The sequence below is a fragment of the Manis javanica genome, chromosome X, assembly GCF_040802235.1.
Source record: "Manis javanica isolate MJ-LG chromosome X, MJ_LKY, whole genome shotgun sequence".
In the NCBI taxonomy this organism is placed as follows: Eukaryota; Metazoa; Chordata; class Mammalia; order Pholidota; family Manidae; genus Manis; species Manis javanica.
In genome coordinates, this window is record NC_133174.1 from 100,381,484 (window position 1) to 100,405,845 (window position 24,362).

The 24,362-nt window shown below is 37.3% G+C and overlaps 1 protein-coding gene across 9 annotated transcripts in view; it reads right to left on the reverse strand.

Moving 5' to 3' along the window:
• Positions 1–3,313: 3,313 nt before the first annotated feature.
• ACSL4 (acyl-CoA synthetase long chain family member 4) overlaps positions 3,314–24,362 on the reverse strand; it is an 86,284-nt gene continuing 65,235 nt past the window's right edge. For all 9 annotated transcript variants that reach the window (XM_073227993.1, XM_017641736.3, XM_017641735.3 and 6 more), the window contains 5 exons: positions 21,796–21,870; positions 19,566–19,757; positions 17,957–18,071; positions 15,675–15,832; positions 3,314–9,042 (listed from right to left, as the gene is read on the reverse strand). In XM_073227993.1, the coding sequence (XP_073084094.1) occupies positions 8,885–9,042; positions 15,675–15,832; positions 17,957–18,071; positions 19,566–19,757; positions 21,796–21,870 (698 nt within the window). In that variant the 3' untranslated portion in view covers positions 3,314–8,884. The remainder of the gene's footprint in view (positions 9,043–15,674; positions 15,833–17,956; positions 18,072–19,565; positions 19,758–21,795; positions 21,871–24,362) is intronic.

Here is a 24,362-nt window from a genome sequence, read left to right on the forward strand (position 1 = left end):
GTAATAGCCAGAAATCTGAGCAATGAGAAAAATTTCCAGAAGGTAGAATTGTAGAAAGATAAAAAATAGAAACAAAACATAAGAATATTAAAGGATTAGCACAGGTGATTGATCATTTGAATAACAGAAGTTTTAGACAGAAGAAAATGGAGGAAAAGAAATCAGATCATTCAAAAAAACGTCCCAGAAGACACATACATGAGTTTCTGGACTGAAATGGCTATGCACAATAAATGAAAATCCACATCAAAGCACTTGATCATGAAATTGATTATACAGAGAAGATTTTATGAGCTTCTGAGAGGAAAAACAAGTCCTATGGAAGGGATGGGAGAAATGAGAATGGATTTGAACTCCAAAATTAACACTGGAAGCTTAATGTCAATGGAATAATACTTTCAACACAGAAGAAATTCTCCAAATAGAATTCCACACCCAACCAAATTATCAATTAAAGTCTCAAATGCACCTCCCATACATCCCTTCTTGGTAAGCCAGTGTAGGATGTGTTCCATCAAAAAGAGGGAATAATGTAGGTAAGAAAAAGATGAGATAAAGGAAACAAGAGACCCAACACAAAATAAAAGGGAAGGGAACTCTCAGGATGATAGTGCAGGTAGATCTGAAAATAATGGTCCTATACCAGATAAAGAAGGGTTAATGATCTAGACTGAAGTTAGGTCAGCAGGTTCTAGGAGAGATTTCTTTCAGAAAACCAAGTTGTTCGAATTTTTATCATCTGCAAATCTTAAGAGATATAGACAACTGGAGAGTCTGAGGTTAAATTCTTAGTGACCAGTGCACAGAAAACCAAGCAAATGCCAAGACAGACTATTATTTGTGCCATGGGGTTAAAAGTTCAGGAAAGGAAAATTATTCGATTTTCATACCACACATTTCAGCTCTGAATAGCATAGTTACTGTAGGTGAATTTAATTACTGATCTAGCTATACATCTAATTTGGGAGGATGAGAAGTGTGCCTCTTATAGTGAGGTCAATAAATAATGACTAGGCTGAGAAGTAGCAATACAAGCACATTAGACATAAGACAATCAATACCAAAACAACCCACTAAGACATCAAAGTGGTTGCCTCTGAGGTAGAGGAGGTAGGGAAGATGAACGCAGGGGATAGCTTTCTTTCATACACACTGTACGATAGCTGACTTGAAATGTGTGTTCTCCAATCTCTCTAGGGCTGTGCTATCCAACATGGAAATGAGATTCAAACTTCAGACCATCAGTCACAGCACATTTCAAATGTTCAACAGCCACATGTGGGCAGTGGCTCTGGTAATAGCACAGATTCAGAACATTACTAGGCTTCAGAGCAAGTTCTATTGGACAGCACCATTTTGCAGATTCATGAAATGAATTAGAGGGTCACGACCACCATCTTTTTTTCAATGTGTAAAAGATTAACATTTTGATAAGGAGCTTATATATATTTTTAAATTTATTAAGGTATGATTGATATACTCTTATTAAGTTTTCACATGAAAAAACAATGTGGTTACTACATTTACCCATATTATCAAGTCCCCACCCATACCCCAATGCAGTCACTGTCCCATCAGTGCAGCTAGATGCCACAGATCCACTATGTCCCTTCTCTGTGCTACAGTTCTCCCCGAGATCCCCCACACCATGTGTACTAAACATAATATCCCTCAGTCCCCTTCTCCCTCCCTCCCCACCCACCCTCCCACACCCCTCCCCTTTGGTAACTACTAGTTCCTTCTTGGTGTCTCTGAGTCTGCTGCCATTTTGTTCCTTCAGTTTTGCTTCATTGTTTTACTCCACAAATGAGGGAAATCACTTGGCATTTGTCTTTCTCCGCCTGGCTTATTTCACTGAGTATATAATGTCCACCAGCTCCATCCATGTTGTTGCAAATGACAACCAGCATCTTAATACATGAAATTGAATAGAACGTCAGTATCTCATTAGTATTTTCTCACATGTGTAAAACAATATTTTATGACAGTTTATAAGCATATATGCAGTGTTGTGGATCGCAGTAATGAAGTTTGAAAGCAGCGCTTCAAACGTGTGTGTGCATGACCCTGGTTTTTAAAAAACAGAACATGAGACAGACTCCTTGTACCTAGGTGGGGTCCTCACTTCTTGGGATGGAATCAGCCACAGCCTTGTATCCCTATAAGAAACTTGGAATCTAGGGTGTCATTAAAAAAATAAGACCAAAAGGGGTAGAGGGATGGGTGAAATAGGTGAAGGGGGTAAGGGGAAATAAACTCCCAATTATAAAATAATCACAGGGATGAATGCAAAGTAAATACAGTCAATTATATTGGAGTTATCTTTGTATGGTGACATATTAAATACATTTATCATGGTCAGCATTTAGTAATGTATATAATTGTCAAATCACTATGTGTACACCTGAAACTAATACTGTATTATCAACTATATTCCACCTGAATAACAAAACGCCTTGGGACAGCATAATCACAATACCGAAAGCTAGGTTTGATGACCCTGAGTCACCCCCAGTTTCTTCTGTCATTCATCATTCCCTTCTTGAAAAGGGTATCTTTTTTGAAGCCCAGTCTTTTTTTCAATATGGAAAGAAGAAACTAAGGCAAAGAGGTTATTACAAGATTTGTTCATGGTTACAAAGCTAGAGACAGAATGAGCCCAGGTCTCCTCACCTCTAAATTCAGAACTCTTTCCACAAAGTCTTCAGGGGCAGGCAATCCTTTAAGTGTATAAGCCCATTTGTTTAACAACATGACTGGTGACTATTGTCTGGATACAAGCAAGGATGATGACAATAGCTAATGTAAGCTTTCCATGTTCAAAACATTTATATGGATTAACACTTTCTAACCCTTACAACCACCCTATGAAGTAGATACCTGTCAACCCCAGTTTTCAAGATAGAGAAATCACACCTGGTAAGCAGCAAAGTCAGGAAATAGAATGAGGCAGTCTGTTTCCAGAACAAAACACTATTTTACATACACCCTCATAGAACTCAGATAAATTAACTTCTCCCTGAATTTTAATCAGCATTAAAGTTATCAGCACCTACTAATTACAACATGACTATGTTTTCTCCTACAGTATCAGTGCTACAAAGGAGTTCTACTCTATTAACTATATCAGAGTAACAGCTTGGGGTTCAAATACTCTGAACTAATGGATGGGACTCACACAAGCCAGGTTAACTGCTTAACATAATTCCACAAACCTGGAGATGAGTACTTTTTAAATATGTGCTTTTTAAAAGTCTGGCTATTCTTCAAACTTGGAGATTTTGTATTGGCACACAATTAAGCACAAATTGGCTTGATAACATGGGTGGATTTATTTCTTAAGATTTGAGTGCAAACTTAAAAACGAGAACAAAGCTTTTCATCAAGAATAAACACAAAAACATAAGAAACAATCTTGCGATCGTGCATTTTAACAGAAGTATAAATATGAATATTTTACTCTGTCACTACATTTGAAAATTTAAATCTCTCTCTCCAAATACCAAATATCACACAATCTTTGACCTGTTCTCATCTTTTTACCTCAGAAGCATTTGTCATGCTACCAGGAAAATAAAGGCAAGAATCATTAGTCAGTCTTTATGACCAAAGAAATATTACTCTCCTTAACTTCTGACTTTTTTCATCATTCAGCTGTATCTCAGTTCTGTAAATCTATACAATTGTATCTCCACTCTAGGAAAAGAAAAAGCAATCAATACAAATGTCCAGGAGGCAAGATACTTTCATGTAATTAAAGCAAAAGTCACAAGTGTTCAACTTAAAAAATTCAGTACAATTCTGTACATTTGTAAGTACAACTTTATTTGATGGCTGACTTAATAACAGTGAACAATTTTAACAGGTATAAAAATGTAGGATTAAAATCTTTAAGCTTAAATACTTGTAAAGTCACTATGAATATGGAAAGATCTGTTTACATAAACATATGTATTTTTAGATGAAAAATCAAGGGGTAGTGGCATCTCCCTGGTCCCGTAACAATATTTGGATTTTTGCAGATAATTAGCAGCACCCAACCATAAGTGTTAATCACGTGTTTCTAAACGACCTGTACAACAGATTAGTTGGCAGTGTTCTAGCTTCTGGGAGATGGGAGTGGTGGGGGTGCAAATATCTGAGTATGCATGCACTCACACATAAAAATCACCATCCAAATGGGGAAAAAGATCACATATTGAAAAAGTCTAAGGAAATCATCCTTAAACGATCACCAGTGGGCCAGAACAGTAGAAGCTAAACAGTAGTCTACTTGGTAACAATGCTTTTTCACTTTTCAAAGGCAAGTTGGGAGGAATGAGAATACTCACAATACACAGAACTTTAGGGACAACCTGCCTTGAATTTTACACTGTAAAACACTGAACAGAAATCTTTACAAAAACCTTCATTCTTGCTTATAGTAACACCAGGTATATTTTTCCTTTTTACCACCATATACATAACATTTAAATATTCTTTATAAATATTTTAGAGCAAAAAGAATGTATTTTTTTGCAGTAGTGGCCCACATCTGTACAAAGCAATGTATGCAACACACACACACACATATATATATATATGTATATATTTAAAATGACTAAGAAAAAAGTGCAAAGAATGACAGTATTAAGAATTTTTGCTTTACAGTAATTGTGGTTCAAGAGTGAGTATCTCTCAGGGATATATAATCCCAGATTTTAATTAAAGATTCAAAAAGAAGCCCATGCGCCAAGTTACTGCACAAATCAGTCCCTTATCCAGTAACTTCTCTTTTTCCAAATCTAGCATTTCCAGTTTCTAAAATCTCACAAACAGGAAAAAAGTGGTAATGGTGTGTTCTTCCCTTTAACTTCCCAAAACTCATCCAAGTCCATGAATCATGCAAGGATTCAAACAAGATATTGGGAAAGTCATTCATTATAACCCACTTAGCTAAAATTAAAGCAAAATGAAAGGCTTTCTGAAATACAAACTACTGATCAAGAATCAAATCAGCAACAGCAAATGGACCTTAAATTACAAGTGTTAATTCAATAGAAGTATGTCTTAAAATCAATCCCTGTTATTAAAGATAAATTCAAATTCAGAGTCTACATCCTTTCCCAGATTCAGTGCTGTGGAAGGGTTGTAATTCTAAATACTTAAGAGTTTGTCACTTTACTAAAAGAAAATGCTTCCTGTTAAAATTTTATAAACTTTCTATCATTTTACTCTTGGTCTCAGTTTTTTATTTTGAACAAACCTAGAATGGCAATTTTCAGCATTTTTTAAAATGTACTTTACTTTTAAGTCATTCCAATAATCATAGTTACTGATTTTAGACCTGCAAGTTTCAAAAAAAAAAGTTTAATAATGTATTTAAAGGGAAATTGGATTTTTTTTGGTGTTTGTGGTTTTTATCTTATTTCAGGCACCGTAATTATTCACAATATTACAACATTTCTATGTCTAACCTATGCAACGATTATGAATCCTAAAACAGCTTCCAAGGTATTATTGGATTCTATTATATTATGATTGAATTGTCCCTTCAAGATAAATTGTTGGAAGAAAACTGTGAAGCCCTGCAGCATTCTGCTTTGAATAGTGTTAATACATACTCCTTTCATGCTTAACATCGAAGTTTCTTCTGAACTAGGAAGACAACAGACAAATGGAAGCTGCAAATTTCCTTAAACTACATTCTACTCCAACTCCAATTTATTATGTTCAACATTAAATATTTGTGTTTAGGAGAACAAGTATGAGGGAGGAGCCAATATGGCGGTGTGAGTAGGGCAGCGGAAATCTCCTCCCAAAATCATATATCTTTTTGAAAATACAACAAATACAACTATCCCTAAAAGAGAGACCAGAAGATACAGTACAACAGCCAGGCTACATCTACACCTGCGAGAACCCAGCGCCTCATGGAGGGGGTAAGATACAAGCCACGGCCCAGCGGGACCCGAGTGCCACCCCTACCCCAGCTCCCAGGGGGAAGGAGAGGAGTCGGAGTGGGGAGAGAGTGGGAGCCCAGGACTGCTAAATACCCAGCCCTAGTCATCCGCACTGGGAGTGCAGACACACAGTGCGTGGTGTGCTGGATACTAGGTAAAGGGAACAATAAAATCTGTGAACGGGTTCCCGCAGCCAGCGCTCCTGGGACAAAAGAAAAGCTAGTGCCTTTTGAAAGTCTTAAAGGGACAGGAGCCTCACAGCTGGATGGAAGCGTCTTGGCGGACTCGGCCCAGCAGCTGGGAATCCCAGGGAACTCCAGGCGCCCTAATCCCCTGGGTGGCAGCATGGCTCTGAGGCCCCTCATGATGATAAACGGCTTCCCGTCCGTTCCCCCTCTGGCCTGGCCCCGCCATAGCGGAGCAACAGCCTGAGACTGGCCACGCCCACAGCAGCCACGCGGAGCCTACTCCACAGCCGCCAAGGTCAGACTCAGAGAACCCGCTAGGGTGCAGCTGCCCAGCACAAGCCGCTAGGGGTCACCGTGCTCACAGGAGAGAAAGGCGACAAGCAAGCAGGAAGGGACTTTGTTCTCCCAGCTGACACATGCGCCAAATACCCACCCATGACTACCTCTATCGCCATGAAAAGGCAGAAGAATTTGATACAGACCAGAATAACCCAGACATCCCCTGAGAGGGAACCTGGCAAGAAAGATTGAACCAATCTTCCTGAAAAAGAATTCAAAATAAAGGTCGTAACCATGCTGATGAAGCTGCAGAGAAAAATGCAAGAGCTAACAGATAAAGTTGGGAGGGAGAATACAGAAATAAAGCAATCTCTGGAAGGACTTAAAAGCAGAATGGACGAGATGCAAGAGACCATTAATTGAACAGAAATCAGAAAACAGGAACACAGAGAAGCCGACGCAGAGAGAGATAAAAAGGATCTCCAGAAATGAAACAATATTAAGAGAACTGTGTGACCAATCCAAAAGGAACAATATCTTCATTACAGGGGTACCAGAAGAAGAGAAAAAGGGATAGAAAGTGTATCTGAAGAAATAATTGCTGAAAACTTCCCCAAACTGGGGGAGGAAATAGTTGCTCAGACCATGGAAGCACACAAAACTCCCAACACAAGGGACCCAAGGAGGATAACACCAAGACACATAATAATTAAAATGGCAAAGATCAAGGACAAGGACAGAGTATTAAAGGCAGCCAGAAAGAGAAAAAAGGTCACCTACAAAGGAAAACCCATCAGGCTATCATCAGACTTCTCAACAGAAACCTTACAGGCCAGAAGAGAATGGCATGATATATTTAATGCAATGAAACAGAAGGACCTTGAACCAAGAACACTGTATCCAGCACGATTATCACTGAAATATGAAGGAGGGATTAAACAATTCCCAGACAAGCAAAACTTGAGGGAATTCGTCTCCCACAAACCACCTCTACAGGGTATTCTAGAGGGACTGTTCTAGATGGAAGCACTCCTAAGGCTAAATAGATGTCACCAGAGAAAATAAAATCACAGCAAAGAAGGCAGACCAACCAAATACTAACTAAAGGCAAAAAATAAAATCAACTACCCACAAAAGCAGTCAAAGGAAATGGAAAAGAGTACAGAGTAAAACACCTAACATATAAAGAATGGAGGAGGAGGATTAAGAAGGGAGAGAAATAAAGAATCATCAGACTGTGTTTATAATAGCTCAATAAGCAAGCTAAGTTAGACAGTAAGATAGTAAAGAAGCTAACCTTGAACCTTTGGTAACCATGAATCTAAAGCCTGCAATGGCAATAAGTACATATCTTTCAATAGTCACCCTAAATGTAAATGGACTGAATGCACCAATCAAAAGACAGAGTAAAAGAATGGATAAAAAAGCAAGACCCATCTATATGCTGCTTACGAGACTTACCTCAAACCCAAAGACATGCACAGACTAACAGTCAAGGGATAGAAGATACTTCATGCAAACAATAGGGAGAAAAAAGCAGATGTTACAGTACTTTTATCAGACAAAATAGACTTCAAAACAAAGAAAGTAACAGGAGATAAAGAAGGACACTACATAAAGGGGTCAGTCCAACAAGAGGATATAATCATTATAAATATATATGCACCCAATACAGGAGCACCAACATATTTGAAACAAATACTAACAGAATTAAAGGAGGAAATAGACAGAATGCAATGCATTCATGTTAGGAGATTTCAACACACCACTAACTCCAAAGGACAGATCCACCAGACAAAAAATAAGTAAGGACACAGAGGCACTGAACAACACACTAGAACAGATGGACCTAATAGACATCTATAGAACTCTACACCCAAAAGCAGCAGGATACACATTCTTCTCAAGTGCACATGGAACACTCTCCAGAATAGACCACATACTAGGCCACAAAAAGAGCCTCAGTAAATTCAGAAAGATTGAAATCCTACCAACCAACTTCTCAGACCACAAAGGTATAAAACTAGAAATAAATTGTACAAAGAAAGCAAAAAGGCTCACAAACACATGGAGGCTTAACAACTTGCTCCTAAATAATCAATGGATCAACAACCAAATTAAAATAGAGATCAAGCAATATATGGAAACAAATGACAACAACAGCACAAAGCCCCAACTTCTGTGGGACACAGTGAAAGGAGAACAAGTATGCCTTAGGCTAACTTTTAAAAACAGAATTTTTGCTCTAAAATTAACACAGCTAAAGGGCAATAACTTTCCAACTTCATTCAGCTTCACTACAACTATGCAAACTATGTTAAAGTAGACTCAAGAGCTATTTTAATCACTTTGGGTCTTTTTTATGTATTTAAAATGATAAACCTTACATTCTGACAGCTCAATGAGGCTTAAAACTCTCAAACTGAAAAACCTTCACGCCACCTCCTGTACAAGTCTAAGTAAGAGAGCAGCATTTTATTTGCCCCCATACATCCGCTCAATGTCTTTGAGATAATGGTTCTTCAGTTCCTTCCTCTTCAGTTTGAAAGCATCAGTGACCAGACCAGTTTCAGGGGTCCATGGTTCCGGACTTAAGCGGACCTTGATTGGAATTTCAAATCGCTCCAATTTCACTGCAATGAGAAGTAGGGAGGCAGCAGAGAGGAGAGAGGGGAAAAGTAGAGGCAGAGTGGGGAGGTTTGGGAAAGGGGGGGACAGTGGGAAGGAGGGGGAGAAACAATAAGATGTGAATTTTGCAGGATTCACCTAGGTGATGCAGGTTATAAGGCAAACTTAATGATACTACTACCTTACAATTTCAATTCATATTTCTTAAATATATATAAACTGTTTCAGTTGGACAGTTTTAGTCTAGGCAGTTTTTATTCTAGTATACACGTAAACACCCTCCTCTCCAGAGTCCTTCTTTTGTTGTTGCCTCTGGCTGGGAAGGTCTTCCGTTGTTGCAGCTGCATAGCTCACATCCTTCCTTCATACAGTGTCTGCTCAAATGCTCAAAGTCCTCCTCAGAGAGGACTTTCCTGGCCACTCGAAACCAAACAGAACTTCCTTTGTCTCTCTATATCCTCGTACACTACACGTTTTCTTCAAAATACTTACCACCACCCAACATGTTATATTATCTGTTTCATCTACTAAAATGTAAGTTCCATGAAAGCAGGGTCTTTGTTTTTTTTCCCACTGCCAGTCATATGTCTATACTGAGGCCTCAATAAATACATTCACATTTATTAATTCATTATATAGCAAATTAAGCCTCTAGACAACTGTCCTTAATAAACTTTACTATACATTCAAATAAGAATCAAAAGGGGGGTCATGAATTTCATGCTTTTAAGTGGCATCAGAACTGATACAACACACATTGTATCTGAGTTAGACAACACGTCGCAAGAAATGCAAGAAAATAAAGACAAAAACAATACAGCATTTGATTAATTTTAAATTCAGTAAATTATATCCCATCAAGTTACTTAATAATTAGTACTTGGTCATCTCTGAAATTCTCAAGGCCCATTAATAGTAATGTTAATCTAAAGATGAGCTTTATTTTATAAACAATCACTTCAAATAGGAATTTCAAAGAAGCAAACAACTGTATGTTTAAAAACTGCTAAATAGCGTAGTTGACTTTATAAAACAACTTGGATCAATGACAAGCACAAAGAATTCAAATTCATGGAAGTTTTCATTCTAATACTAGTCTGAGCTTTATGAAAGCTTGGTCAAATTAGTGAACTACTCATTAAAATGAGAGAAAAATGTAAAGCTGAATGTGGAAAACAATCTCTCAAATTTCTTAGAACCAATTTCCTAAAAGCAATGCCTGAACAGTTAGTAAAGGAATATAAAACTTGCTCAACTTGGCCTTGTCTACATAGCTGATACACTATAGCTCAGTTATGCAGAAATGACTGAAATAAGCCCATCCAATCCCAAGGCTACATTTGAATCTCAAGCAAACAGTTATATTCTCAACTACAGATTTGGATCCATAATTTTTATTTCATACTACTTTCCCTACTTAACAGGTCCTATTCCAGAAATGCTAACAAACTTGGGACAAGGCAGATACCTTCTTTCAATTGCACACAAGCAAATGAAGTGTATTTACAGAAGTTCCTACATTTATATTTAATCTTTACTAACTAAATTCATGCTCAATGCAAAAAAAAAAGGCTATATTTGAGGTTTCATTTTTAGACTCCTAAACATTATCTAGTACCACAAGCTATAGACAGCAATGGTCAATCATGTAGTTTGCTATAGAGGATAAACTGCTGACAAGTATGAAAGATTAATGGAAGAAAACACAGATATGATTTTACTGGTGGCATTTTTATCTAAATTACCTAGAACATTATGAAATGTGACCTGCAGGTGGCAGCAAATGTCAATTTTTCTAGCCACTGATAGTTATCAAATCACCCCACAACTACAGTTGACCCTTGAACAACATGGGTTTGAACTACAATGGGTCCACTTATATGTAGGTTTTTTCAATAAACATATTGGAAAATTTTTTGGAGATCTGCAACAATTTGAGAAAACATTTTCTTTTTCCTAGCTTACTTTATTGTAAAAATATTGTATGTAATCCATATAACATACAAAATATGTGTTAACTGACTGTTAAAGGTAGGGTCAACAGTAGGCTATTAGTAAGTGGTTACTTACTAACAGTAAGTTTTGTGGGGGAATGAAAAGTTATATGCAGATTTTCAACTGTAGGAGTCAGCACCCCTAACATCTGCATTGTTCAAAGATTAACCATACTTTGTATTCTTATAACTACCTATACCTAGTACTTACATTTAAAACATGAAGAGGTCTGCTATGAAAGATGTATGATTTCAGAGATTTAGCTCAACATAATCAAGACTATTTTATGCTTTTTTGCATAAGTCTGAAATTATAATTTGAAGCAAAAGGTAAGTTAGCAAGATAAATCTTTTGAGATACAGAAAAGCTTATGATTTACACATTTAAGAATTGCTCAATTTCATGCCTCAATTCAAGCACAGCAAAGTTCTGGGGCCAAGCAAGTCCTATAACCTTATTCCATTTTCCATCTGATTGTGATCCAGCTCATCTCTTCCCAACACTGCTTTTACACAACGAAATATGCAAAGACAAATTATTCAAGTCAGATTCTACTCCATTAGTATATTCAGAGAGTGACTAAAAAAAGAGCCTACTAGCTGAAATACTTTTTGAAATATCGAGACAGGGACCATGGGCTTAGAGTAGGGTGAGGGCCTCTGGAAAAAGCAAAGCTAGATATTTCCAGTCAAAGCAATGTAACAATGTAAAGTTGCTATCAAAACTCTGTGTTCAGCATTATGCAATCTCAAGGTCACACTAATTTTCTAGGGTAAAGATACTAGACTAAGAATATAGACACCTTCAGTGAGATCAGTTAAAGGTCAAAAGGCCAGGAGCAACTTGGCCTGGAATGTTTGAGTGTTCCGCAAGGGTATCTCAGCATAACCCATGACTTCACTGTAAACAGCCCTAGCAAACAGACAACAACCAAGTCCACCTTGAGGGCAGGGCAGGTGGTACAAGTCCACACCCGAAACCCTCAATTTCCAAAAATCCTCAACTGCCTATAAATCCCCTAGACAATGTACCACCCCGGGCTCTCTTGTCCCCTCCTGGCATAAGCCAGGAGCTCTGTTCTCTCACTTTATTTCTAAATAAAAGCCTGTACCTTGCTCTCCTACCTTGAGTGTTTGTGAAGCTCATTCTTTGGCTCCGCAAACAAGAACCCCAGCATCAATATGACATTTAAAGAAAAAAAATCTGGATTTGTATCAAAGAAAATTCTGGAAGCCTGGAGACATTAACATAAAAACTGCAATACATCACTACAACAAAACTAACGCCATCTTTTAGAAAAAAACATTAAGCCACTGTCTTTATGGTTACAAGTAACTTACTTTTCAATCTGATTATATCAATTGGCAACTTAAAACTTCACAGGTTCAGAGTTAACTATAAGCATGTTCTTGGGAAAAAATATTTTTCCAAATTCAACTTGCTAACTAATATTACAAATTACATTTTTAAAACAAAATGTAACCTAAGTAATTAATTTAAAAAATAAATAGGAGTACCCTGGTAGGGAAATATGTGTGGCTTGTGTATCTCTGACAAGAGTATAAACTCATCCAGTTTTTCTGGGGGAAGAAGGAGTTATTTGGCGACACAACTGGGGAAAGCCTTTTAAAATAAACATTTTATTTGACTCAGAAATTCTATTTCTAGGGATTCATACTAAGAAAGTAATTACATAAGAATCTGAGTATATAAGATACTGTGTTATATTTGTTTACAGTGTGGCGGAGGTGGAACTCACCCTAAAAGTCTAACAGGGACTTAAGTGCATTCTCCTATACTGAAATACTATTTAGCTATTAAAAATGGTAATGCAAATTCTTTATCTACTGACTTAGAAAAATCTCAATGATGTTGATCGGTTAAGTATACACACCAGAATGTAATGTCACCACACAAAGGTAACTACTATCAAGTGATTTTTACTTCCTCCTCTATAATCTCCTGTATTGTCCAATATTTTATAGTAAATATAGTTAATCTATAATCAGAAAAATGGTATTTTCATTTTTTAGAAGGGAAAGCAACAGATTAAAACTAGGCTAACAGTTTCCAATTAAACATGAGTATAAATTTATCTCTGCTCCCCCTAGAAAAATAATTTAAACAGACTAAAATATTTTTAAAATTAAAAAGGTGTTTCACCACAAGGAAAAAACTGAAATAACAGAAACAGGACACTAGATGAGACAGTACAACAAAACGTTGGAAGACCAAAAATAAACAGATTAGCAGTAACTGATTGGGAGCCAAGAGAGCTAAAAGCTAATGGCCAGCAGAGGACACCAACAACAAGCAAACTGACCTCCTGAGCCCACGCCTCTGAAGACAGACGGGTACGCTGAAAACAGGAAAGCTGGCCCCCAGCCTGTTCAAAGGGTACTTCTCAGTTCTCCCTCATCCTGCTCTTCCTCAACTGGCCTGGAGACAGATATACGGTTTGGAAAAACTGCCCTACAGAGACTGTGGACTCAAGGACACTAGGTACAATAGATGGAGGGAGTACAGCTCAAAGAGGATTCAGTGAGGGTGTGACACACCCAGGCAGCCCAAACCCCTTTCCTATTTCCTTTTTTTGGCTATCAGAATAATACTGGCAGTCAGGCTAATATATCCCCCAGGCAAGAGACTGGAGAAGTCTTTGGAGAAATGGAATGACCCAAGACATTAACATTTGAATAACTTTAGTGAAGAGTTTTTTAGTACCTCATTCTTAAAGACAATGGACAGACAAGGATCAGCAGATACAGGAGAGGCTATCACCAAAGCAAGCAGAAAGTGGAACTTGGAGGAAACAGTAACAAAAAAACTTTATGAAAGAAATCCTTTTAACATCCTCAGAAATAAGAAGCAGCACATTGACTGCATCCATGAAAAACAACAGGATGCTACTAAAAGAACACTGAGAAAGCAGGAAAAGAGCTCTTGAAAATTAAAATTATGATATTAGAAATTAGAAATTCAATAGACAGAAGAGATGATAAACTGGGCAGAATATAAAATGAAAAGGATGAGATAGAAAGCCAAATAAAAATTAATAAAAATAGAGGATAAAAGCAGGAGGTCCAACAACCATATAAAAGTTCCAGATTGTGGGTAAAATTGTAACATTTCCAGAATCTCTCGCTTGGCTTTGGTGTATCTGCATATCAACAGGCATTCAGAGGTGGAAAGTATGCCTTTAGTGCATTTGCATCTTTCCTCAGGGGTGGAGAAGTTCATCTCCATATCAATGGGTGATTACCTGGGCAACAGAGGGCTTATCTATACCTGAGAGGTGAGGAGGAGGGGAGGGCCGGTGTAGTTGCTGCTAGAGCAGAGAAAGATGGACTGGGACTGCAGTTTGTGAGAAATAAACAGGTTTTAAACTTTATTTCTCCCTTTGACTGATTTTGGTTTTTAGGCATATTTTGCCCCAGGATTTCCTTTCCCGGACTTAAACAGATAAAAGCATAAACACAGAACTTGGAGGAGACAAACTATGAAAAAGCAAACAAAAAAGATAAACAGATAGTTCCAAGAACTGAAAGGCAGAGATCTCTAGATTGAATGGGTCCACACTAAATAAGTACAGACAATGATAAACAATAAGAGATCCACACTAGGACACATCATTATGAACTATCAGAACAGATGGACAATTCCAACACAGGCTAGATGATGCAGGGATGTTGTGACATGCAAAAAATAACTAGTTAGGTTATTCTACTATATGACATTTAAGGATCCCTCCAACATAAAAATTCATTACATATATGTTAGGCAGGAAAATAGATATGAGCAGGATAGAAAGAGAATAAGGCCAGGAAAACCCACTAAAAAGACCCAGAGTTAATCAGTTAAAGCTCAAAAAGCCAGGAGCAACTTAGCCTGGAATGTCTGAATATTTCCCAGGTAAAGGAGAGTACCTCAGCACAGCCCATGTCTTTATTGGGTTAATCATGCAGGCCCAGCCATAAACAGCATAGTAAAAGGCAGGAAGTTGCTCTTTTGCAAACAGACAATAACTCAGCCCACCTTGGGGGCTGGGCAGGCAGTCTTGATTGATACGCTCGCAGACCAAGACACCAGTATCTCAGCAAGAAATCAGAGCAGTAAATTTCTTGTATTAAGATAATTTTAAATATTCAGAGACCACTTAACAAGTCTGCAACCCAGCCTGTAGTCACATTCCTGAAGAATCCTTAAATGGGGAACCTCTGAGAGGGACCTTTCTCTGAGGTCGCCCGCACTTTCTGAGTGTTAAACTTTTTAATCTTAAAGTTTCTCTCTCCAACCTTTCAGGGTGCCTCTCCTTGCTGAGGTGGCCTGTACTTTTTTCTCTTTGAGTAACTTTAAATAAAACTTTTATTCTGCTTCACTACTGTGTCTTTGCCCTTCAATTCTTTGTCGCGGCAGGGACAAGAACCGAGGAAAATACACAACGCTCCCCCAACATATAATATATATATAATAAATATATATATATATATATATATATATTCATTCAAGAGGCAAGAGGCAGGTTTTTAAAACCCTGTATTTTATTATTAAAACAAATAACAGACATCAGGAAGAACTTAATGCACAATACATCATTAAATGACTTTTGGGGATTTCAAGAGACAAGCAATTTCTTACTTACTGGTATTTGCAGCTTCTCTAATTTCTTTCAGTATTTCAGCTTCCATGGCAGGATTATTGCAGATATCAACCCAAGTTCCTTCCACCCCTTTCTGTTGTGCCAAAAGTGTCAACCTTTTCTGATTAGGAACCACAAAACTGATCACATAGGACTGGTCACTAAAAAAATTAGAAAATAAAATAGAAATTAAAACATTTAAGAACAATTATTCATAAACTATTCAATGGAACAATACAGAAAATCCAAATACATATTTCTCTTATTTCCAGTTTCATTAATGAGTAATAAAGTCCACGGTACTGGCATAAAGACAGACATATAGACCAATTGAATAAAGAGCCCAGAAATAAACCCCTGTATATATGGTCAAATGATGTTCAATAAGGGTGCCATGATGATTCAATGGGGAAAGGACAGTTTCTTCAACATTGTGTTCAGAGACCTGGATATCTGCTTACAAAGGAATGAAAATGGATCCTTACCTTATACCACATACAAAAATTAACTCAAAATGGATCAAAGACCTAAACGTGTAAGAGCTAAAATTATAAAATGCCTACAAGAAACCACAGAAGAAAAGATTCATGGCACTGGATTTGACAATGCTCTCTTGGATTATGATACCAAATGCACAGGCAACAAAAGGAAAAACTAGATAAATTAGCCAAGATGCAGAAACAACCTAAGTGTCTATCACCAGATGAATGGATAAAGAAGATGTGGGCTGTGTGTGTATACACACACACACATACATACAGTGGAATATTCAGCAATGAGAGAAAGAAGGAAATTCTGCCATTTGCAACAACAAGGAAGAGCCTTGAGGGCATTATGTTCAGTGAAATAAATCAGACAGAAAGACAAGTACTGCATGGTATCATTTAGAAGTGGAATCTTAAAGAAAAAAGAGTCAAACTCATAGAAATAGTATAAAAGTGGTCCAGGGACTTTGGGTGGGGGAAATAGGGAGAGGTTAATAAAACCGAGTACAGGCTTTCTGCTATAAGATGAATAGGATCTGAGGATCTAATGTAAAACATAGTGAATACAGCTGATAACACTGTATTGTATAATTGAAAATAAGAGAAAAAAATTTTAATGGGTAAAGGGCTGAACTACACATTTCTCCAGAGGTGATATACAAATGGCCAACAAGCACAGGAAAAGATGCTCAACATCATTAATCATTATGGATGAAAGATGCCCTCACACCCATTATAATGATCACTATTAAAAAAAAAGCATTGCTGAGGATGTGGAGAAATTAGAACCTTTGTGCATTGCTGATGAGTATGTAAAAATGGTGATTCTGCTACAGAAAACAGTATGGAGGCTCCTCAAAAAATACTGAAACTACCATATGATCCAGCAATCCCACATCTGGGTATATATCCAAAAGAGTTGAAAGCAGGATCTTGAGTTGCACATCAATGTTCATAGCAGTAGTATTCATCATTATCAAGAGGCAGTAACAACCACAGCTGTCCATCAATGGATGAATGGTTAAACAAAATGTGATCTATACATACAATGGAATATTATTCAGCATTAAAAAGGAAGGAAATTAATTCTGACATAATCTATAACATCCATGAACCTTGAGGACCTTATGCTAGGTGAAATAAGACACAAAAAGACAAATATTATATTCTATTTACATGACATATCTAAAGTCATTTTAACAATTCAGTCAAATTCACAGGAACAGAAAGTAAATGATGGTGGCTAGGTGCTGGAGGAAAGGGTAAAGTGGGGAATTGTTTACTGATACGGAGTCTCAATTTGTCAAGATAAAAAGTTCTGGAGATTGCACAACAATGTGAATATATGTAACACTAGTGAACTGCACACTTACACATGGTAAGAAGGTGAATTTTATGTCTTATGTTTTTTAAAATTAAATTTAAGGGATTAATAGAGCTCTAAAAATAAGGCATATTAACAGAATATTGTTCAATCTCTCATGTTTTTGATTTAGAAAACTGTTATTAGCCATGTTTTCTTCTTGGAAAAAATTACTTATCCTAAGTCTCAGTTTGTGACATAGCTAAGTATTTAATAGCAAGATATAGTTAAGTATCCAAAAAATAACTGAAATGTCTGGGTTATCTCAAAAGATCTTCAAGCTACTGAATTCAAGAACTTTCAGAAATCTTTAACAAACTCCCAAACTCTGATGAAAGTTCATTGTTTCCCTCATGATCATACGTAATTGAAATTGTTTCCCAATTATCATTTTACTCTAAGTATATGATAAACACAAAGGCACCTTTTAAAATTACCTTTTGGCAAAAGCACAGATATTGTCAATAAGTGGACAGTTCTTCAAAGCAGCTTCCACTTTCCCAAGAGATACATATTCTCCTGCTTGCAACTTCACCAGATCTTTTTTGCGATCTATAAGCCATGGAGAATGTTGTTATTCACAGTCTGTCTTCTTAAAGTATGCAGAATTCTTTCTTTCAACCTCATTGCCTTAATCTTTAATTACAAAGATACGTCTAAAATCGTGTTATACATAATGCTTGCCCATACATGTTCAGTTTAAAAGAAAACACCTAATTAAAAATGAACTGGCTGAAATGTTACATTCTATACCAAAAGCTTCAGTGACTTATTATAATCTTAAATATTATCATGAAGTTAGTAGAAGGAATGAGGACTCTGGAGCATTAGCTATGTGATCCTGGGAATGTCACTTGACCTGTCCAGCCCTCAGTTTTATCAGGGATAATGATGCCTAATTCATATAGACAAGTAGCACAATGTCTGGCATACAGGACATAGTCAATAAATGTTAATTCTCCATTTTCCATAGTTGATGACATCTTGTTAAAATGACACTGCTGGCACAGAATGCCCCAGCTTGGATAATCATCAGATTGGCTATAGCCTTCATATGAATGCTGATTTGTGTACCCATAGCCTGGGAACCCATTCCACTTGCCAACAGAAACAACCGCTGATTCCCATGCAATTAAGGACAAGGAAAAACAAAGGCAGGGGTGGGAGTTGGGGGTAACTGGTTCTAGCCTGAGCCATGTTTCCTGCAAATTTCCCTAGCAGATCAAACTTCTAGATGAAGAACCAATTCTCCCAGGAAATCTCTAACTATATTCAGGTCAGATATGAGTCCAGAGATAGATTTAAATGGAACACCAGAGAAATAACTGAGGAAATTTTACGGCTTGAAAAGGAGCTATGTGAGCCCTAAAGGGTGGTCCTTAAAAGCCAGTCAATTTTTTTATTTTAACTTCTGCCTGATTAAAGTGAATAGCAGAAGGACCTTTTTGAACTTAAAAGTCTACTTCAGTAGGCTCAATAAAGGCAGTGCCAAACCAAGTGATATTTTCAGAAGAACAGATTCATGTTGAGGATTGATATTATAATTTTCCAAGATTCAAGGTTAGTTAGAATGCTATAATGGTCACTAGGGAAAATAAGGGCTCCATACTGCCTCTTGGCTAGGGAGGTAAATGGTGAGGAAGACCTAGCTTTGGGTATGTTACAGTAGATGGTTTTATAGAACCACATGGACGTGCCCCTCCCCCCAAAATAATACCTCTTCTAATTTTGTTTCCTCATTACAAATCTGCTCTTTTCCCGCCCATCCTCTCTCAATGCTGCCACTGCTGCCACTTAACAGTACAGGCCTTGCCCTACTCTGAACATTTCACATAGATCAACTCATTTAATCCTAACAAAAACCCTACCAGCTCAGTAGTATCGTCCCTCTTTTACAAATGGAGATGTGCAGACATAAGTTAAATAATTTGCCCAAAGTTTAAACCAATGGAATCATAACCCTATCAGTGCCTTGACCAATATTACCTTTTATATATGTTGAAGTAACAACAAGTAAAGAAAAGCACAGAAAGAGAATGCACTGACCTATAATCTGTAAACACCCATCTGGATGAAATTCTCCAATATCACCAGTGCAAAACCACCTTTGGCCATTTTCATCCACAGAATAATCCTCTGCTGTTTTTTCTTCATTTTTAAAATACCCCATGGAGATATTCTGTCCACCGATTACGATTTCGCCTCTGGGGTTTGGTTTGTCATGAACTGTGTAACCACCTGGAAGCCATTATAGCAAATCATTTATTGTTCTAAAACAAAATTAGTTGTTAATTCTTAAAGATACTTTGCTAATATTTTTCTGATCAAATTTTGCATCAGTTAATGGGAGAATATTAGTTTTTATTTACTAAGATTTATATGAGGATGGTGGGTGACTATGATTTTAGGAGTGCCAGGGAAGGCTCACTGATAATCACCAAGTGCTACCCATCTCAAACCTTCCCATGACCATAAAATTTCACACTTAGAACATCCTTAAAGCTTAGGGTTCATAGAGCTCTGTTAAGATAAAAACACCCCCCAAGAAGGGTAACACTAGAAGCTGTTATAAGTAAATTACTAGTATGTTGACATCAATGTAATTTCTGATTTCTTCTAAGCAGGTTTTAATGAAAGAGCAGAAAGTAGGTACCTACAAAGGCATCAGCATTTACCAGCATTAAGTGAACGGGAAAGGGAGGCTATGGGAAACAGGAGGGAAATTTTATTTTCTTAAAATGGCCAGTCATGACTACTATAAAAGTTAGAACAAATAATTGACAATAACTACTAAAATATTTTATCACCACTCATTACCTATTTATTACTGAATAGAGTTTACTTTAAGGAAAATATTTAAAAATCTGAATTTATAAACTGAGATGTTGATTATACTTTAGGTCATGAAAGGATTAAAAGCAGATGGCTTTCAGCTGCTAGCTGTTCTTATAAATTTAAAACTATTCAATACGTTACTATGACAAAACCTACTGTATGTAAAATATTAAGATACATTCCTACTATATACAGCCAAGTTTCCATCATAGCAAAAAAAACCCTCCAAATACAAATATATCTCCAAAAATGGACCCACTCCCCAAAACTGACATTAAGGCACAATACCACACAATCAGAAAATAAAAATTAAAGGCAAAATTCTCCTTACCAAGTTTGTGGTATATACCTTGTTTCTCTGATTCCACTGCCTAAAAAATAACCCATCCAAAAAAACAATTTTGATGCTGATACCTAATGCACACAGACACACTCTTTAAATTTTCTTCAGATTTTTCACTCTAAAACTGGAAAGGATTACTAGGAGAAAAAAGGAGACTTATTCCCAAGATGTAAAACTCTTGGGAATGCAACTAACGTTTAAATGTATTTTTTCAAATGAAATGGTCATTTGCCCATAGAGTACTGACAACAATGCACATAACAAAGTCATATAGGAGAAAAACTTAGAAATTTCAAGTTTATGTCAGATAAAGCCCATCCCTTTTCTTGAGTTTTAGCAACCTAAGCAATGGGTCATTTTGGAGAACTAACGGGTCCTTCAGTTAATGGACATTCAGTCTATGGCTCCATCCCAAAATGAAAATTCCCTTTTAAAATCTTAAGAGCTTTTTAATTATTATTCTTTTGTCTAGCAAGGCTAGGCTGTTAATTACTTATTTTGCACCTAATATATATGTTTGGTCCTTCTTACAATTTCACAATAGGAAGACTGGTTTACTTTTGCCTTCAGCTCATTTATGAAAAGGATTATCACCAATGTCTGTAAAACGGGGTTTCCACTAAATGGCTTGCTTTAAATAGTTACATATAAAAGTTCAGGTATACAAATAGCTGAACAGGTGAATTTCAACTACAAAAATGTTTGCTGGGCTCAAGAGCTAAGAAGTTGGGGTGTGGGGGGGGGGTGATTAGTCAGTCATCTAGCCCCTGAAAATCTGGGGTTTCATTTCCTAGTTCAAACTTCTTCACTAGCAAATCTGAGCTTCAAAGATAGGACATACATCCTTCTCCGATCCCAGGGCAAGCTCCACTAAGATTTTTTTCCTCTTTCCTATCAAGTATCCCAAATTCATAATCATCATGCCTAGATTTAAAGGCTCTTCTTTTCCTCTTGGGAACCTAAAGATGTTACTGAGGAAAAGAACACACAGAGAAAAAGCAACAGCCCACTTGCTATACACTTTGTAGATGGACGCTTGAGGCTCACAGTGGTTTTCAGTGTATACAGAAGCACTAGTGTTTCTCATAAAATTCTTACCTTCCTGCCAGTCTTTTAGTTTAATTTCACAGCAAATAAGAGGGGCTCCAACTCTGCCAGTAGTATAGTCAGTAACTGTGAAGGAAAACACAACAAAGGTAGTAGCATACCACATTTCAGACTTGCACCAATGTTTGATCAGCATTAACAGTGAGAGCCAGAGTCTGACATGTGACAAAAGATGAGGCCATGGTGAGAGGAGTGCAGTGTGATCATTTTTCAACATTTCAACATCATTTCAACAGTGCATCAATTTCAATGTTGTTAGGTCATTTTTACTTCTCATGGCTATAGTTCAGATTATTAAGTACAGAAATCTTTGTTAAAGGGGGAGAGCTGGCTCTACCGCTATCTACGTAGAATTTTGGTAAGACATTTTGATTGCAATTCCTTCTCTACCACTTGTCAATTGACTGTGCAAATTGGACAAATTACATAATCTCTCTAAGCTTCCATTTCCTCATATATTAAGTGTGGATAGTAAGGGAGCCTATTTCATTGAGAATTAAATGAGATGACACATGGACAGTAACACTTCTTAGCATAAACTAAGTATTCAACAAATGACAGCTGCTCTTATCAAACATGATGGTCATGATGATTACATTATCCTTTTGTAATTTGTTTATTGCTATCAATAATCAAGCAGTATTTATAGACAACCTAGCATTATATTAAGCCTTCTGAGCAAAGCACATAAAGAATAAGGAGACTCTACCCTCAGTGAGTTACAAATTACCTGGGAAGAATTGCACACACTTAAATACTAAGCTACATGATACTAATGGTGAACAGAACAGTGCCTTAAAAAACCAGAATGCTCAATGTAAAAGGAAATAGTTGGGAAAGACTGAATTGGAGAGTTGGGCATTAAACGATGGCTGTGACCAGTAAGGAAAAAGGGTATTCTAAGAGAAGGGAACAGAAAATACGCAGAGGTGACAGCAAGAATTCTGGCATGCAAAAGAGTGAGGAGACTGGCTTGTCGGGACAAAAGAGCCAGGTGTGTGTATATATGTGACAAATAACAGAAAATAACGATGAACAGATACAATGGTGCTGGAGAAAGATGCCTTGAAAGCCAGGATTGCCAGGTGTGAGGCACTGTTTGAGGTGCATGTGTCTGTCTAACAGGCAAACAGGATCAGTCAGAACTGATGTAACAGGAGCAGGGAGACACAGCAGCTGGAAGGCTGCTACCTCAGAGCAGTGTGAAATAATAAAGGTTGGATGCCAAAGGTGGTGTGCAGGGGAGGGAGCAATCCAAAGAAGAAATAGGAAGACCTGATGAAAGTTAAACATACTAAACATAAACAATCAGATAACTTACAAGAAAACTCCCTGAATTACTTTACAGATGGTAATACCACTATCACAAGCAACTTGGCTTGGGATGGTAGCATTGGTGCTGGACACAGTGGGCTTGAAGTGAAAGTGGGACACTCCTCAAATAACTACCATATCCCAGTGTTTCACAACCCAGGGTGATTTTGCCCCTCAGGAGATAGATATATGGTAATGTTTGGAGATATATTCCATTGTCATAGCTGAGGGATGCAGGTTACTGCAAGTGCCCAGCTGCCAAACATGCTACAGTATAGAGGAGAGTCCCCAACATTCAAGAATTACCTGCTTCAAATTTCTACAGCACCCAAGTTGAGAAACCCTGCCAGAGGTAGTTGAATGAAACAGCAGAGAAAGCAAACAAGAAGTCAGGCCAGGAATACAGACTCAAGGGGGAACACAAAAATTGATTCTAACAGTGCAATTCTCCAAGGAAGTGATCATGTACAGTCAGAAGCTTAAAGGAGCAGGTTGCAGAATTTTGAGGAAGGACAATGTGGCATAAATATGTATAAGGCTTAAAAATAAAGGGCATAAAATGGCCATCCTACCTAAGGCAATCTACAGATTCAATGCCATCCCTATCAAAATACCAACAGCATTCTTCAATGAACTGGAACAAATAGTTCTAAAATTCATATGGAATGACAAAAGACACTGAACAGCCAAAGCAATGCTGAGAAGGAAGACTAAAGCTGGGGAGATTATGCTCCCTGACTTCAAGCTCTACTACAAAGCCACAGTAATCAAGACAATTTGGTACTGGCACAAGAACAGACCCATAGACCACTGGAACAGACTAAGAGAGTCCAGATATAAACCCAACCATATATGGTCAATTAATATATGATAAAAGAGCCATTGATATACAATGGGGAAATGACAGCCTCTTCAACAGCTGGTGTTGGCAAAACTGGACAGCTACATGTAAGGGAATGAAACTGGATTATTGTCGAACTCCATACACAAAAGTAAACTTGAAGTGGATCAAAGACCTGAATGTAAGTCATGAAACCATAAAACTCTTAGAAGAAAACATAGGCAAAAAAGTCTCTTGAATATAAACATGAGCAACTTTTTCCTGAACACATCTCCACAGGCAAGGGAAACAAAAGCAAAAATGATCACATGGGAGTACACCAAACTAAAAAGCTTTGTACAGCAAAGGACACTATCAACAGAACAAAAAAGCATCCTACAGTATGGGAGAATATATTCGTGAA